This window comes from Pteropus vampyrus, unplaced genomic scaffold, assembly GCF_000151845.1.
Source record: "Pteropus vampyrus isolate Shadow unplaced genomic scaffold, Pvam_2.0 Scaffold32, whole genome shotgun sequence".
Classification (NCBI taxonomy): Eukaryota; Metazoa; Chordata; class Mammalia; order Chiroptera; family Pteropodidae; genus Pteropus; species Pteropus vampyrus.
The window spans coordinates 249,777-265,682 of record NW_011888813.1 but is presented as its reverse complement, the minus strand read 5'-3'; the positions used below and the strand labels follow the sequence as shown (position 1 = coordinate 265,682).

The 15,906-nt window shown below is 52.9% G+C and overlaps 1 protein-coding gene across 1 annotated transcript in view; it reads right to left on the bottom strand.

The window, feature by feature from the left end:
• Positions 1–13,489, bottom strand: part of VASH1 (vasohibin 1) — a 19,984-nt gene extending 6,495 nt beyond the window's left edge. The window contains exons 1-5 of the mRNA XM_011357047.2: positions 11,829–13,489; positions 6,070–6,158; positions 4,778–4,834; positions 3,131–3,205; positions 35–416 (exon numbers count right to left, since the gene is read on the bottom strand). Coding sequence (XP_011355349.1) covers positions 35–416; positions 3,131–3,205; positions 4,778–4,834; positions 6,070–6,158; positions 11,829–12,131 — 906 coding nt within the window. The 5' untranslated portion in view covers positions 12,132–13,489. The remainder of the gene's footprint in view (positions 1–34; positions 417–3,130; positions 3,206–4,777; positions 4,835–6,069; positions 6,159–11,828) is intronic.
• Positions 13,490–15,906: the final 2,417 nt, after the last annotated feature.

Sequence of the window (15,906 nt, the reverse complement as noted above, 5' to 3'; positions counted from 1 at the left end):
GATGCACGTGGGCCATCCCGGAGCCCACACTGACCTTGAGCCTCATGTCGCGGGCATGCCGCTCCAGCTCCTTGCGGAAGTCCTCGCGGCCCAGCCTGTCAACGTCCAAAACGGAGTGCTTCCACTCGATCTGCTCCACACTGTGTGGGTCGTGGGACACACACTGGCCCAGCTTCACCTTCTTCAGCACGTGCCAGCAGCGGCTGTAGGCAGCCTCGTAGTCCAGCACGAGCTCGCTAAGTGTGCGGAAGGCCGGTGGCTTGTACATCAGGTCCTCCCGCCGGCTCATGCCCAGGGCCCCATAGCGGCCCCCGAAGTTTACCCCCAGCACAATATGGCGGAAGTAGTTCCCTGAGAAGTAGGTCTTGAAGCTGATGGGGAAGCGTTCCAGGGTGGGCATGCTGTTGGTGAGGTAACTGGCCACATCAGCCCAGCTAAGGAACCAGCCAGGGAGAGGCACTGAGCCAGCAGCAGGGGCAGCCTGGGATACCCCACCCCAGGGAGAGGCTGTGCGATGGACTCCTAGACTGAGGCTCCTGAATGCAGGCACCGAGTCTGGCTTAATTCCATGTCCTGCAGTCTAGTGTTGAGCCTGGGGTACAGCGAATGCTCAGTAAACTGAATCTCTAGGAGGCAGGACTCAGTGATCAGTGGTTGCTGCCATGATGCTGAGCAAGGCTACAAAATGATAGCTAACAGTGAGTCCCTCACCCCAAACTGCAAGGCTCTCCAGGGTCCTCAGGGCTGAAGGAAGGATGAGAGGCCTGCTGTCGGCCACCACCCCACTTCTCCCTCTCTCCTTCTTCCCTTCTGTCACATTTGCACATTCCTCCTCACTCTATAACCTCTCAGATATGTTCTCACATTGTCTTTCTCTCTTACACATACATTTCCTCCCCCACCACTGCCCCCGCCCCCATACACATACATACTGCCCATCGCCTTGCAAATAAAACCAAGCTCGTTTATGGCCTAGGAGGCCAAAACTACCTGGCTCAGCGGCCCACTCCAGCCTCTTACCTGGCTCGCCCCACTTGCTCCACCTCTCCATCCACCTGGATTTCCCACCTGAGGACCTTCTGCGCTAGCTCTTCCCTCTAACCAGAGGGCTGTCCCCCACCCCCCTTGGCTGCCTCTTTCTCATGACTTAGGCTTGGCCGTCACCACTGACCTCCTTTTCTAAAGTCAGTCTGCTTTACTCTTTATTCCCTCCATGGCATACTCACACAATCTGTAATTATTTTACCTATTTCTGTGTTTACTTGCTTATTTTCTGTCTCCTCAGCTAGAAGGTCAAATACTAAAAACAAAGACCTTGTCTGTCATGTTCTTTGCTGTATCTCTGGCGCCCAGCACAGAGGCAAGCACATAATAGTTACTTGATAAAACTCTTCTTGAGCAAACGGGCAGGACGAGATAAATAGGATATAAGCCTGGAGTAAACGCCACGTAAGGATAGTACACCAAGTGTCCTACATGTACCCCGTCATTCAATTGTCCCAGCAACCTTGTGAGACAGGTACTAAAGTCATCTCCTTTTGCAGAGGAAGCCACCAAGGGGTCATACAGTAAGTACATGGCAGAGCTAGGATTCAGGACCCTGAAGTCTATGCTCTCAGTCATTACAATGCTTACTGAACCTGACTCCTTGCAATTAAGTGGGGACACAGAGATGAGCAAGGCACCAGCTCAGAGGGCAGATGATGAGGCATGGGAACAAACTCAGTACAAGCAGCCACCATATGCACAGTGACCGAGGGAGCTGTGGCAGTGCTGTGGGGTCACTGGGGAGGTCCCTCTCCCAGATGGGAGCTGTCCTGCCCACAAGCCACAAGGTAAACCCTGAAAGGCCTCTGAGATGAAGTGATCCTGCCTGGACTGGCTTCTATGAGTGTCTGGGGATAGAGGAGCATTCTCCCTCCTTTAATGTGTGTGGAGGGCCCCACTTTGGTCTGTGACTCCTGAAGGAGAAGCAATATGGGATTGTGAAGGAGGTGCTGGCGGTGGCCTGAAGTTCTCGGGCTGGCTTCATGCTTGTCTCAGCAAAGAGCCCTTTAGACATGGCAATGCTTGTCAGGCTCTTAGAAACGGGAAACTAATTGCCACAAAAGGGGTAGCTCTTGGGACCTCTGGGGGAGGGGACTAGGGACCCCCTGCAGTCTCTTTGTGTAATTTAAGGCAGCTATGTGTAAGGGGAAGGGGGAAGTGGCCCCTTGGATCACAGTCCTCCTTGGAGAAATTGTGCTCCTTGTCTTTGACCGCCATGTTCTCCTCCTGACCTGTCGTAGCAGGTGGACTCCTTGTTGAAGGCACCCTCCCCCTTACCTTCTTTACGCAGAGGCAGGTGCCTGCACCAGAGGTGGCAGATGCAGTTATTTAGAAGCCTATGTTACTATGGGAAAGGTGGAGATAGGAGGGGTGGGCAGAGATGAATCAAATTTGGCCTTGAATTGGTAAAACTTGAGTGCTGGGCATATAGGATTTATTATGTTTTTCTATGTTCACAAAAGCTTAAAATTTTCTATAATAAAACAACAAAAATTGGCAGGGCTCAAGAATGGACCAATTAGGACAGAGAACTGGCTGTAAATACCTGCCTCCCCACCTTGCCCTAGCTGGGGGTTTGTATGCCCACCTTGCTACCCTGATGGCTCAGCTATAGGCCCCAGTGCTGCCCTTTGGGTGAGAGTGACTGAAAAACCATTTGCTTTTATTAAAAAAGCAATTCTGTTTCAAAGATCCCATCCATCATCTCTACAAATCAACATGTCCTGGAAATGCCAACATTTGGACATTCAACCTGCTTCTCTCAGACTGTTTGGTTCTTGGAAAAGGCACAAAAGCCTTAGTGAGACAATGTGCCCTAATTTGGGGTTCAGAGAACAGGGTCACTCTGACCATAAGACTCAAAAAAGAGCTTCCCAGTAAGCCCAGGAAATTAGCAACTGAGGCACGTGGGACTGAGCCCCACTTAAGCCCCTTCACTTTAGGGCTAAGTTCATGTCTGGGAGAGCTGGGAGAGCTGGGAGAGCCCACTCGGTTTTCTCCTTCCAGAGGAGGAAGCCGGGGCCCAGAGGGGCTGAGTGTATGCCTGCCCCCTCCCAGGCCTCCCAGGGCTGAGGAAGGATACATTCCCAGGATCACAGCTTCCAGGCATTTGATTGGCAGAGCCTCTTTGGTCATTTCCTTGGCCAGGTCCATCAGCCTGGGGGGAAGGGAGGCAGAACCATGAGGACAGTCTCCATCCACTTCCCATAGGGGACTGTCAGGAGAGGGTGAGTGAACTAGAAATGCTAGAAAGAAAGAGACAACCCCCCCACTTCCCCACCCCCACTCCAAGCTGCCTCAGCTCAGGTCCCCTCCCCCACATCCATCCTGGGCCAGAGAGGGTGGGAGAAGAGGCAGCCATTGAAGACAGGAGGAAGGCCCCTTCCTTTCCCTTTCACTGCCTAATCCCACCCCAGGCTCCTGCCCCAAAGACCTCTGGGGGCAAGGAGCATGAATGGGGGGCATGCAGTCACAGACAGCTCTTTGACAGCTACTGGACTGGGGGCCTTCTGCAAATAGTGGTATAGGGGCTGGTGGGAAAGCATGCCAAGGATGCCTGGGGACCTTGGCATTGATTTCATCCTTTCCAGAGCATGGCACATACCCCCAGTCTAAGCATGACTTGTAAAGAGCTTGTAATAAGCTTGTAATTGATTGCAACTGCTCCCCGACAGCTGGTCAGCTGCTTGAGGCCTGGACATGGCATCTCGGGCAGTTAGCCTGGTGACTCCCCAGCCTGCCCTTGAACTTAGAATTCAGGCCCCTTTAAGACAGCCTATTCCTGAGGCCTGGCTCATCCCTTCTCACTGAATGCTGCCTCCATGTCTGGGAATGCAGCCTGGCCATTGGCTTTGCCCAGGAGGGTGCCGGACTTCTCCATTCCACTGAGGCTGCAGCTGGGCTCCCAGCACACAGCAGCCACAGGACACGAGTAAAGTTTTTGGGGCGAGGGAGGCGGGATTCCACCCAGGTGCTTGGGAAGGGGGCAATTACGTAATTTAGCTAATAAAAGCATTTACTGCATTTTTCAGAAGAAAGCAAACATGGACAGATTATGTGTGGAGCAAGATGTAAAATTCACATTAATTTTTAAAACATGGGGTTTTAAGCCTGTGGACAGCTTCAGGCTGAGCCCCCAGACCCAGCTGTGGTATTCACTCCTCACTCTCCTCTGCCCTCAGGGCTTCTGCGGGGAGAATCCAGCCAGGGGTCTACACATTAGATGGTGGAGTAGAGAGTGAGAGATGCAGTTGGGTCTCCCCTCTCCAGTGGGACCCCTATTACAAGTTCCCTGCAATGGGGAGTCCATAGGCAGCTGCAGGGAAAGAAATGGGGAGAACTCTCTCCTGCTAGGCCCACCTCTTATTAAAAAAAGAAGGCTCATACATAGACATCCACTTGGGACCACTCTCTGTCATCATCAAGGTAAGATGGGGGGCTGTCCATCACCCACCCCCCAGCTCAGCATGGATGTTAGGGTTCCCTTTTCATCCACGGAGCCCTGGCTACTCATCTTGGCCACAGTCCCCTCTTTATGACATCCTTAGGGCCCCATGGTGTACAGTGGGGAAACTTTGGCAGTGCAGTGAGGACACCCTGCTAGCATGCTCCCCTGGAAAGAGGCCCTGCCTGCCTCGCAAGCTTCCACCCAAAGGCCCCCTAAGAGGCTCCAGACCAGTGCGGGCATCATCAGCCTCGGTGCAGAAGGGCAAGGTGCGCTCACACTTACCCTGTGAGGGGTCTGCTCTTCTTAATTTCAAAGAACTGGGTCCCTGTGTGATTGTACCTGTGGCGCTGGTTAAGGGCTTACTGGATCGGTCTAGAAGAGGCGTGTCCCACTCCCCCACCCTCCCTACATCCCCCAGGCCCTGGGGCCCAGCACTCCTAGGGATTGCAGGCTAGGTATAGACCTCATAAAGTGATTCTCGAGAAGCATCTTGGAGGATGCTCAAGACCTGATCGTCTGCAGGGGAGAGAAGGGTGCTGCTTCTTCCCCACATGGCCCTTCTGTTATCCTCTCTGGCTTCTACCCTTGCTCTCCCTGGCTTTCCCTTCCAGGAAGAGAGCAGAGGAGCAGGCAGCCAGGCTGGCCAGGGCTGGGAGAATGGCTGAGCTCTGGACAGCTCTTACGGCACTTCATTTTCCAACCAGCTGAGAAGCAACAGGAACTGAGAGGAGAAAGCTGGAATCGGGGGTCTGTGGCTAAATTGCTGGGTACTGTTTCTGAGCTAACTGTCTCCCCTTTCCAGGCTGCAATTTCCCACTGGCAAGGGAAGGGTTGGAACCAATTTTCAGTAACCAGCCTGGCTCTTCTCCTGCTCAAGATCTGGTCCTTCCATCTCAGCCTCGCCTGCAGCTAGCAGGGCAGAACACAGAGCTCTGGGCTGGGCGCAGGGAGTCGAGGGGCCCAGAGCAGGGACACCACGGAATGTGGGGCTCAGAAGGTCCAGCTCTTCTCATGCTGGGCAACTGGCCTCCTGCCAGGGAAGAAACAGGTGAAGAACTGGGGAAACATTCCAGGATGTGGAAGTTACCTCCTGGAGTACATTCCAGGACGTGGAAGTTACCTCCTGGAGTACGAAGTCCGTTTCCTCCTCTGTCTGCATCCTACGTACACATTGCCTTTACACTACTAGTTTTTAAACTGCCCCAAGGGAGCTTCCTCTCTCTCTCTCTCTCTCTCTCTCTCTCTCTCTCTCTCTGTCTCTCTCTCTCTCTGCTGGGCTCATGGACCTCACCAGCAGGCCGCTCAGGAGACATTTGCCCCATCGCATGGAGGAGGAAGTGGGTGGCAGAGCGGGGGTCTGGCATTCATCAGGGCCCTCTGAAACCCAGGCAGACTCCAGCTGGGCTTGCCTAATGCCAGGGGCATGGAGACGCTATGCAAACAGCACCCATGTAGTTGCGGACTGAGGGTGCTCTGCTGATACCTCTCCAGCCCAGTCCGCAAACAAGCCCCACTCAGCGTTTGGACTAGCATGCCAGCCAGAGATGACCAGGACCCTGGACCCGGGAGGATACTGCAGCTCCCTGATGTAGCGCTGCACGGCTTCCAGGCGCTCAGGGACAGGGGTGGAGGGCTGGAACGTAGGCACAGTCGGTATGGGGACCTGGGGACGAAGAAAGAGCCCTGGTCACAGAGGGAGGCCAGCCCATCTGAAATGCTGAATAGCCCCCAGAGAAGCCACACCCCAAGGGGGCCTCCTCACTTCCCTCCTACCGGGAGCTGTTCTCCCTGGCGACCCCTTCCAGGCCATTTCTCTCCCACCTGACTTTGGACAGCATTCCCAATTTGGAGTTTATGCTGATGTTCCAATTTTATGTTTCTTTAATAATTTTAGAAAAACACAGGTTGACTCGTGGACTGTTTTGAATTTAAAATATTCATTAACTTCAAAGCTTAACGAAAATTCTGATATTGGGGTTAAGTGCATTTGGGGATGGGGTTCGTTTGGTTCAAGCGCTGGTTTACTTGGTGTGCCATACTCTCAGGACCCTGCCTGGGCTGGGGGAGCGCTCCAGTGAGGGGTGACCACACCCTTAGCAGAAGGTACTACCCACGCCTCTATCATGGCACACTGACCAGGCCTTTCAGCGCTAACCTGCACTGTTGAGGAGTAAGCCAGTGGTAGCAGGACGAGGTATTTCGCAGAGGCACAGGAGCCCTGGTTCCCCTTCAAAACCTCCCTTCCCTGCCAGCTCCACATCTGTAAGCAGCAAGGGTAACCAGGAAACCGGGCAGTCCTCCCCAACAGAAGAGACTTTCTAGTGCCTGGTCCAGGAAGGGGAAAGGTGGGAGTGTCAGGCAGGCACCTTCTAGTGACTGGGAACTGATAGGCCACAGGCTGCTAGGAGTTAGGTCAGAAGCTGCAGACCTCTAAGGCTGTTCCCTGAACAAGGCGGTTTCCACTGTGCAGGTGGAGGTCCCTGAGGCCCAGGTCCCCTCTCTGGCCAGGTCAGCCCGAATCCTGGCAGTTTGCTGCAACAAGTCAGCAAGGCCAAGGAGGCCAAGAGAAGGATCAGCTGGGGTCCTCTGGGTTACAGATTAGACTTCATTGGGCAGAAGAACCTGACCAGGGACAAGTCCCATTCTTCTGGGCTCCCCCTTGGCCAACAGCACTGCCAGCTGTGAGGTGGCCTTAGACTCCTCACAGAGAGATCCCACCCTCTCCCCTGAGGCCCCTGCCTAGCCCCCTGCCCACACAGAGCTTCCCCTGCAGTCTGGTGGGTAGGGGTGTGTGTGAAGGGAAGGAATAAAGCAGGAGCCCCATGTGAACTCAGGGTAGGGCTGGGGTCGGGGAGGCTCTCTCTGTAGTGAGATACTAAGCCCACAGAGTACAGTGGCTTTTAAATAATGTGGCTGCCGTGGCCGGGGCTCTGACACAGAGGGAAGTGACACACAGCAATCACTGCACACTACTGTCTGGGGCGCTGCTGATGGCCAGGGGGCAAGGACAGTCTCTGATAAACACCTACTCACTCCAAAGGGCGGAGACGCAGGAGGGAAGGCCTGGGAGAGAGAGCTCTATCTCAACTTCCTCTCCTCACCTCACTAGTCCCCTCCTTTCTGTCTGGGCAGTCCCCCAGGCTGACACCTCTGTCTGGAAGAAGCTATTTCCCCTTTCACATCATATAGCTGTCCAAACTGGCGCCATCACTTATAGCCACCATGGAAATAAAAGCCCAGGGATGGGGAGGCGGAGTTCCCTCTTTTTGCCTGAACACTTTGTGCCAGATGGACCTGGCCTGGCCTCCCCTGTGTCAGGATATGGGGTAGGAGGTGGGAGAGGAATTACTTCGCAATTTCCTTCAAAGAGCATGGCACCCGATCTCTTCAGGTCGAAGGTCCCTGAGGCAGGCAGATCATTTCCACTTCTCAAGAGAAAGCATCCAGCGATTTCCAGGGGCTTTGGCTGCAGACTGTAAGTGTGCCCTCCCTTGAGGCACTCCAGATAAGGAGGGAGCTGCAGTCCAAGGGTCCTTTGCCTAAGCTCACCACATCCAGTCCTGGGCCAGGGCCGGACAGCACCCAGGAAGGCATCCCCTGCCATTCAGACAGAGGACCCAGCTACTGGCTGCTCTTGGAGAAACAACTCTAAAAGAGTCAAGAAAGACCCAGGATTCACAAGCAGGGCCTCAGAAGTCACCACCACTGAAGCTTAGCTGGAAGAAGCTGTCTGGCCAGCTCCATGACTCATGCCAACTCCTGATTACCTCTGCAGGCAACGTCCATCTGAATGTTCATGTGTAAATACATACAGCCACTCACTCAAAAACAAATAAGCAAGTTTCTGTACATCTAAATGACCAGGATCAGTTTAGGACTGGATTTGCCACAATTCCCACCTCCAAACTAGGAGCCAGAAAATGCTTCCTTACTGTCAAGGGTCGGGGTACAGCAGGGGTGAGTGATATCAGCTACCCAGATCTCTTCAGGGACAACTCCTTCTCCCCTACAAAGGCCAAGAGTTACCCTTGCTCCAGGAACCCCTAAAGTTCTGAGTTCTTTTCAGAGACCTCCCTGGTGGAGTTCATTTCAGTCCAGCACACTAGGAGGCTTGGGGGAGGTGGGACAGCCTACAGCTGAATGTGTATGCAAGAGGCAGGACAGCACAGAGGCTGACAACTGGCTCCGGAACCTGACCATTACTATCTAAATCCCAGCACTGCTGTTTACCGTCTGGCATCGACTCTGTGCCTCAGACACCTCACTTGTCAAACGAGCACCATGACAGAACCAACCTCACAGTGTAAATGAGACACTCATGTTGAGGCCTTAGAACAGGGTCAGGCACAAAGCATAGTTCAGCTCCTGCTCACATGTGCTAAAGCTACTGGTCAGCATGTGCGGACCCCGAAGTCCAAATTTGTATTTTGTAGGAGCTCTGTGGTCAGAGCCACGGTCAGAAGACCTTTAGCAGCTGGGTCTGGAACGAGTGACCACTGAGCTTTTAGGTGGTGACAGATTACAACATCGAGGTGAGATTCTTCTGAAGGAGCACAAACCGTCCCTAGATCTGGGATCCTTTCAGACACTCTGCCCCTTAACATATCGGTACCATCCTTCTAAAAGGATGTTTCCCCAAAGCACCTGTGAGGTGGCTGCACCCTCAGTCCTTGTTCCATTTGCCAGGTACAAATTTCATGCTCACCTGTTTCACATGCTTTTACTTCGCCAATTCCTCCCAACATCCTTGGAAATGGGTATCGTTATTATCCTCGTTTTACAGCTGAGGAAACCAAGGCACGCGGAGGCTGCATACCTTCCTCACATAAGCCGTTGTGGGAGAACCAGAATTTGAATGTGGTGGATCTGACTGCAGAGTTCTCTTTTAATCACACTACCTTGCATGGATCCCAGACTCAGCCACCAGGAGGGACCAAACAGGTGACATAAGTGAGGAAGGCAGGCTGGGACTGAGTGGTGGAGCCTGGGTGAGGAGGAACTCAGCTCCAGCTGCCACTGCCATGTGGGATCACATGTTCTCTGTTCCCAGATCTTCTCATTTTCTGAAAAGATGCCCAAAATCTTTATTTTATGTGATCCCAATTAAAAATTTTAAATCTCCCAATTAAAAATTTTGGCTCAAGGGGTCTTCTAAAACATTGTGCTTTCTCAACAAAACATCCTTGGGCCCACCATGCTGTGTCCTCTGGAAAAAATGACTGTGTCACTTGGGGAGGGGCCAGCCCAGTGGTTGGTTTGCTCTGCTGCTGGTTCCCTGGGATCCAACCTCTGATGCCTCCCAGACTGTAGGGCTGCTTTCTACTCTGGGCCAAGGTCAAGGAGGAACCCCACACAGACTTGGTGGATTTTCTATCTGCAACACTTTTATTGTGGTTTGAGGCGGGAAAGTTTCGAATTTTCCGAATCCTCCCACAAAATTCCTTCCATACTATCATACTCTAGTCGGTCATGACACACATATACCCCCACAGACAATAGCTCTGTCTTACATCAGCATCTTTCCTATAAATTTAGGTTGAGGATGACAGACTAGTCACAAATGAGCATATTTATTTCTTTTTCAGTCTCTAGGAGTGGTGACAGTCCAGCAGGGAACCATTCACACTCTTCCATAGCCTGACTCAGACATAAACAAGATGGCTGGAGAGCCATCCACTAAACACCAACTTTCTCATGTGGTTGGAGAAGTGTGTGGCTCTGGCCTCAATGGCACAAATGCTCTGAGTGAAATCTAGCCTCCCTTCCTGATGAAGACGTGAAAAAGGTAATGAACATCCAATAACCACTGTAAGTTTGATGCTTTAGTTTGTCAAATGTTTTAACACATATCTTCTTATCTTAATCTTCACTACAATCAACCCCATATGACAGGTGAGAAAACTTTGGCTAAAACAGGTTGAAGGGGCCTGCTCAAGCTCATGCAGGTAGGCAGGCAGTCTAGACCAATGGCCGTATTCTTTGACTCAATATTTTCTCTTCCAGGAATTTATCAAGGAAATAACCAGAGATAGATCCCCAAATTCACATTTTAGAGTGTTTACCAGAGTGTTTGTTTTAAGAGTAAATTATTGGAAACAGTGTCCAACCACAGTGGATTAGCTAAATAAATTATTCGACGTTAGTACAAAGGGCAGCTGTGTAGCCCTTCAAAATCAATCCATGTTTTATTTCCTTTAGAAATATTGGGCAGCTGCTCAACCTTCAACCTCCGAATTCCCTTTCCCCAGAAGACAATTTCCGATGGCTCTATCAATAACTTGGTAAAAACAAAACAGGCCACTCGTCTCTGTCTAAACCACATTAACTGCCACTCTTCCTGGCCCCGTTCCTTCTCACCTGAGTAGTTAGGACTAAGCACTGGGCTCTGACTTCTGTCCAAAGAGCTTTACTTTGGGGATTTCAGGCCTCTGCATTTGGTTAATTTAACCATAAATGTTAGAGAATTTAACCATAAATATTAAAGAAAAAAAATCAGGTGTGTATTTTCACATAGCACTGTACAGCACAGAAAGTCTCAAGCACTCTTTCATTGAGCAAACACATATAAGTGCCTGTTCTGTATTGGGCACACAGGAGGGCTTGGAAAGACAAAGATGAATGAGACATTGCCTCAGCCTTCACAGGTGATATAACCGAAGGGGGCCGACACGGAGGAGTTTCAGTTGTGCACAGATAATTTATTTAACTTTGCCCCTCTCCACAGGCCCTTTCTAACTGCCCTGATTTAGTGTCCAGCAGAGCATGGACCTGGAACCCAAACGCTGGGGACTGGGTCCCAGCTCTGCCATTTACAGGCAGTGGAATCCTGAGTTCCAACTTGAGTTTGCATCTTGCCCATCTGGAAAATGGGGCCATAAACTGCGCTTACTTCGTGAGGCTATCAGAGAATTCAGTGAGATAACATATGACAATATTATCTCAACATATGAAGCCCTGATTTTCCCTAGTCATTCATTATCTCTCTGCCCACAGTTCTCCACCTTAGCAAATAGGATGTCAAACCACATTAGTGTACTCGTTAATCTGCTGCCCTGCCCGCGAAATATGAGCATTTTAAAAAAGATGGAGGAGGGCCTCCTGGAAACAGGGCACGTGGACCTCAAAGAACAACTTCGATGGCAGCTGAGAGAAAGCTCTTCTGGACAGGTATGATTCGTCTATATTTTTAAAATCTTACCATGCCAGTGGTCCCTTACCCCACCAAGGGAAGTGTGGCTTTGCTCTCCCAGCCCAAAGTCATGAAAACTCTAAGATTCCCTCCCCCTCTCCTCCCACCGCCCCTCCCGCCCCCAAACAACACAGAAACCCTCACCTTGGGCAGATCCGTCACCCCACGGATCCTCTGGGCCACCTTCTCTCCATCTGGGTGGATCTTGGCCACATGTTTCCACATTCTTTCCCAGGTGGCCTCGTCCACAGGCAGCCCACCCCGGTTGACAAAGAAGGGGACGCCTCCATCTCGTAGGTCCTCTTCCCCTTCCTCCTCTGGCTCATCATCTCTCTGGGCTGAGGCTCCTTCGCTGGTCTCCAAACGTCTGACCCCAGAAGGGACGGCAGCGACGACAGTGGTGGCAGCACAGCTGCTGCCACCCCCGACCACCTTCTTCCCTGGCATCCCCAAATCCTTGATGGGGGTTGAAGAATGTATCAGGAAGCAGGAAAAAAATAGATGGTTCACAGGAGGCCTCCCACACACCAGCTGTAGCTATAACACATGGCTAAACAGTGTGCAAGGCGCCTTTAAGAAACTAGGGCGTGGCTCCGGTACAATAAAATACTACTCAAAGAAAAAAATCAGTGCCTCAATATGAGTAGGGGGTGGGTGAAGGGGGTTGCTTGTCCCAGGTCAGCCTTAGAGGCCTCGTTCTGTTTGGAAAGCGGCATAAAGAGAACACACCCCAACTTGGCAGCCTTCAGCAATCACCCGCATTTGACAGCGAGAACAATGACAGGCAGCAGTCTGGGCTTGCAGAGAGGAAAGTCGGAGGGAAACTGAGGCCAGACAGCTCAGACCTGTGGCCACACAGAGGGTCAAGGCACAGGTGCTGACGCCGACTGGGCTCCGCCGGTCCCAGTTTTGGATAGAACAACTTCCTTTACAAAATATCGCACGCTGACACCTGCGCGCGCTCGCGGGTGAGACCGAGGCTACTTCAGGCCGCATCAGCTCTGAGCTGGGATCCCCGGACTGGAAGGCGGCGAGGGGGCGCGATTTCTTCGCCGCGATGAGTTGGGGAGCCAAAACTCGCAGCTGGCTGGGCGCTGGGAGGGGACATGCGCCGACACGCACATTCCACGCCCGCGGCCAACTCCTCGCACAAAGTGGGCTTTGTCTCAGACCCCTGGTCCCTCGCTCCCGGGAAGCTGCGGCGGAGCCCCCAAAACAGGGAAGGGAGCAGCGTGGAGCCCCAAAGCTCAGCCGGTCCCCAGCCAGGCGCGTCTCAACGGGCAGAAGTCGAGCACCCGGCGCAGCGCTGCGCCAGCCGGGCCATCGCGGGGCGCGGGTCCCGCACCGGGGCCCGGGGCTCAGCGGGGTTGCCTTGAGAGGCGCGCAGGGGCCAGGCTGTGGTCACTGAGCGACGGGCTCCCGCTGCAGGGCTGCTGTCCGGAACTGGCCGTAGCATGGGCGGTGGCGCGGCCAGGGCGGGCGAAGGATGCTCCGCAGCTGTTCGCTTGGGCTCCTGGGGCCCAGGCTAAGGGGGTGGAGGAAGGATCAGCGGGGCGGGGAAAGCAAGTCCGGAGGCTCGCGCAGCCCCAGCTCGCGGATGGAATGGATGAGAGTGATAAAGGCTCGGCGCGCGTAAGCTGCGCTAGTCCGCGGAGAGCAGCCCGCAGAGCGCGGGGTGCACGCGCAGGGCGCGAATCCGCGACTAGGTAAAGCTCGGGCCGCTGCTGTTCCGGTCGCCCCAGGCCATAGCTGCCTCCAGCCGTGGCCCCTGCCTGCCCACCGCCCACCCGGCTCGGCTCCGGCCCGCGACGCGCATGCGCTCCGTCCCCCCCTTAAAGGGCCAGTGCACTCCCGCCGGGTCCTACGCCTCCCGCGGCCATCCCTCCGCTCCAGGTTACCTCTAGGATGGGGTTGGGCGTTCGCTTTGCTCTCACCCTTCTCTCCCAGTGGCGCGTAGCGGCTGCAGAGCTGCGGAGAAAGTTTACTACGTGCCAACTGTGTGCAAACTCTAGGGAGATTCCGGGCTCGGAAGGCCCGCGGTCGGGAATTTCTTGAGGGGAGTACCTCTCAGGGCCCTCAGGGTGTAGACACGAGAGTATGGCCTGGAAGACCGGGGTTCTAGACCGGGTTGAGCTTCTGTTTTACTGTGGGACATCTAACAGGTCACTTCCCTCTGCGAACCTCAGTTTCCCCACCTGTCGGCCAATGTCCTCACACTGGTTGCGCGTAGAGCCTTCTCGGCGCGCGCGTTCCTTAAAGGTAGATATCTAGGGGTCAGGGTCAGTACTTCTGGAAGTGAAAGGGTTAAAAGTCACTCGGTTCCTCCTTATGACCTGCATCAGTGACACCGGGTTCGCACCTAGTCCGCCTCTCTGGAAACGGCTCTGGGCGCCCCTAGTCAGCCCCTGGCAGTGGGGATGCTGCACTCTAGGGTCTTCGGACCGCAGCCCATGGGAGTGGAAGGCGATGGTTGGAGACGGTCAGCTGGCCCAGAAAGTGAAAGTACCGCCCATTGTGTGCGGGCCCAAGACAGCGGAGACCCCAACACCCCCTCCCTCCCGCCCCTCCTCAGAGCTGTAACGCAGAAAAGGCGCGAACACGGAGCTAAAAGAAAGAACTTCACTAAACTGGGGTAGCCCTCTATGAGTTATGGCTCCTCCCCACTCTTCCCCCAAGAGTTGGTGTCCCTCCAGGGGTAAATGTAGATTCCTGGACCCCGGGGCGGGGCAGAGTTTCCTCACCATCCCCTTCTCTGACAAGTTGAGATTTCCGCGCTCGGGCTGGGACAGGGAAGGCCTTGGAGAATCTGAGGTCCTCAGTGTCCGAACTTTATCGGGCTCTTGAGCTCCAATAGCAACCTCTTGCTGCTTTCAGGGTCAGAAGCCAAGGGTGATCTGTGATAGGGTCACAGGACTTCAAGAAAGCTAGTTATGAGGGGATCCTCTTTTGCTCACTGAGGCAAAAAGACTCCAAGCATGTCAAAACTCCCAGGGATCAACAGCTGCAACCTGCTCGTTGTACAGATGGGGAAACTGAGTCTCAGGGATTTCCCCTAGAAAATTTGAACGGAAATCTTACTTCTTCACTTAGCTTTCACCCTGCCCGTTGCCACTTGTGCTAGCGAAGTGTTGGCAAGTTCCTTACCACTTCTTTTTTTAAAAGATGGAGTCTAATTCCCCTCCCCTTGAATGTGGGCTGGACTTAGTGACTGGCTTCTAATAGAATGTGGTAGAAGTGGTGCAAATATATCCCCTAAGCCCCGGTCATAAAATGGAGACATTCTTCTGTCACTTACTTAATTCCTCAGAACGTGACCCTGGGAACCCAGCCACCATGTTATGAGGAAGCCCAAGCCACATGGAGAGGACACATGGGGTGTTCTGGCTGACATCTCCAGCTAGGCTTTCAGCGCACAGCTAGCATCACTCACCAGATAGGTGGGGAACTGGGATGATTCCAGCCTCCAGTCTTTGAGTCTTCCAGCTGAGATCCTGGCCATGGAGCAGAGACAAGTCAACCTCAGTGTGTCCTGTCTGAATTTCTCTCCCATGGAAATTGAGAGATAAGAAGTGATCATTGTTGTTTCAAGCCAGTAAGTTTTGGGGTACTTTTTAAATAGTATTAGATAACTAATACTGTGCGTTTCCAAAAATGACAAATAACAAAATAGATTTGGAGTATTCATTCAAATAGTAAGTACTTATCCAGTGCCTGGCTCTGTACTAGGAACTGGGGATACTGTGGTGAATAAGAGAGTCTTTGCCCTCCTAGAGCTTATGGTCGGGTAGTGGAAGAAATGTTTAAACATGATTCCAGTTTAGTGCTTTGCCAGAGGCTTAGTACATGAAGCTACAGGAAGCAACTCCCTGGCGAGTGGGTCGCTGGGGGAAGAAGAAATGAGCTGAGTTCGAGGCCAGCATGGTCTAGTCTAGAGAATTTACTTGGATGTGTTCATAGAACTAGGAGTGGATAAGCATCAGGCAAGGTGAGTGGATAAGTGTCAGGCAAGGGCATGCAAATAGATTACAAAATGGACTGGAAAGGGATGTGTGTAACCTACTCTCATTTAAGCCAAAACCCAGAGAGGGAAAGTGTCTTGCCTGGTGTCCCATAGTTTGTGAACTGGGCCCAGATACTGGGTTCTGTATCAAACCTTCTCATGATTCCTCTACCCCTCTACCCAGAGAACGACACCTCTAACAGGCACTTGGGTAACTCCTTA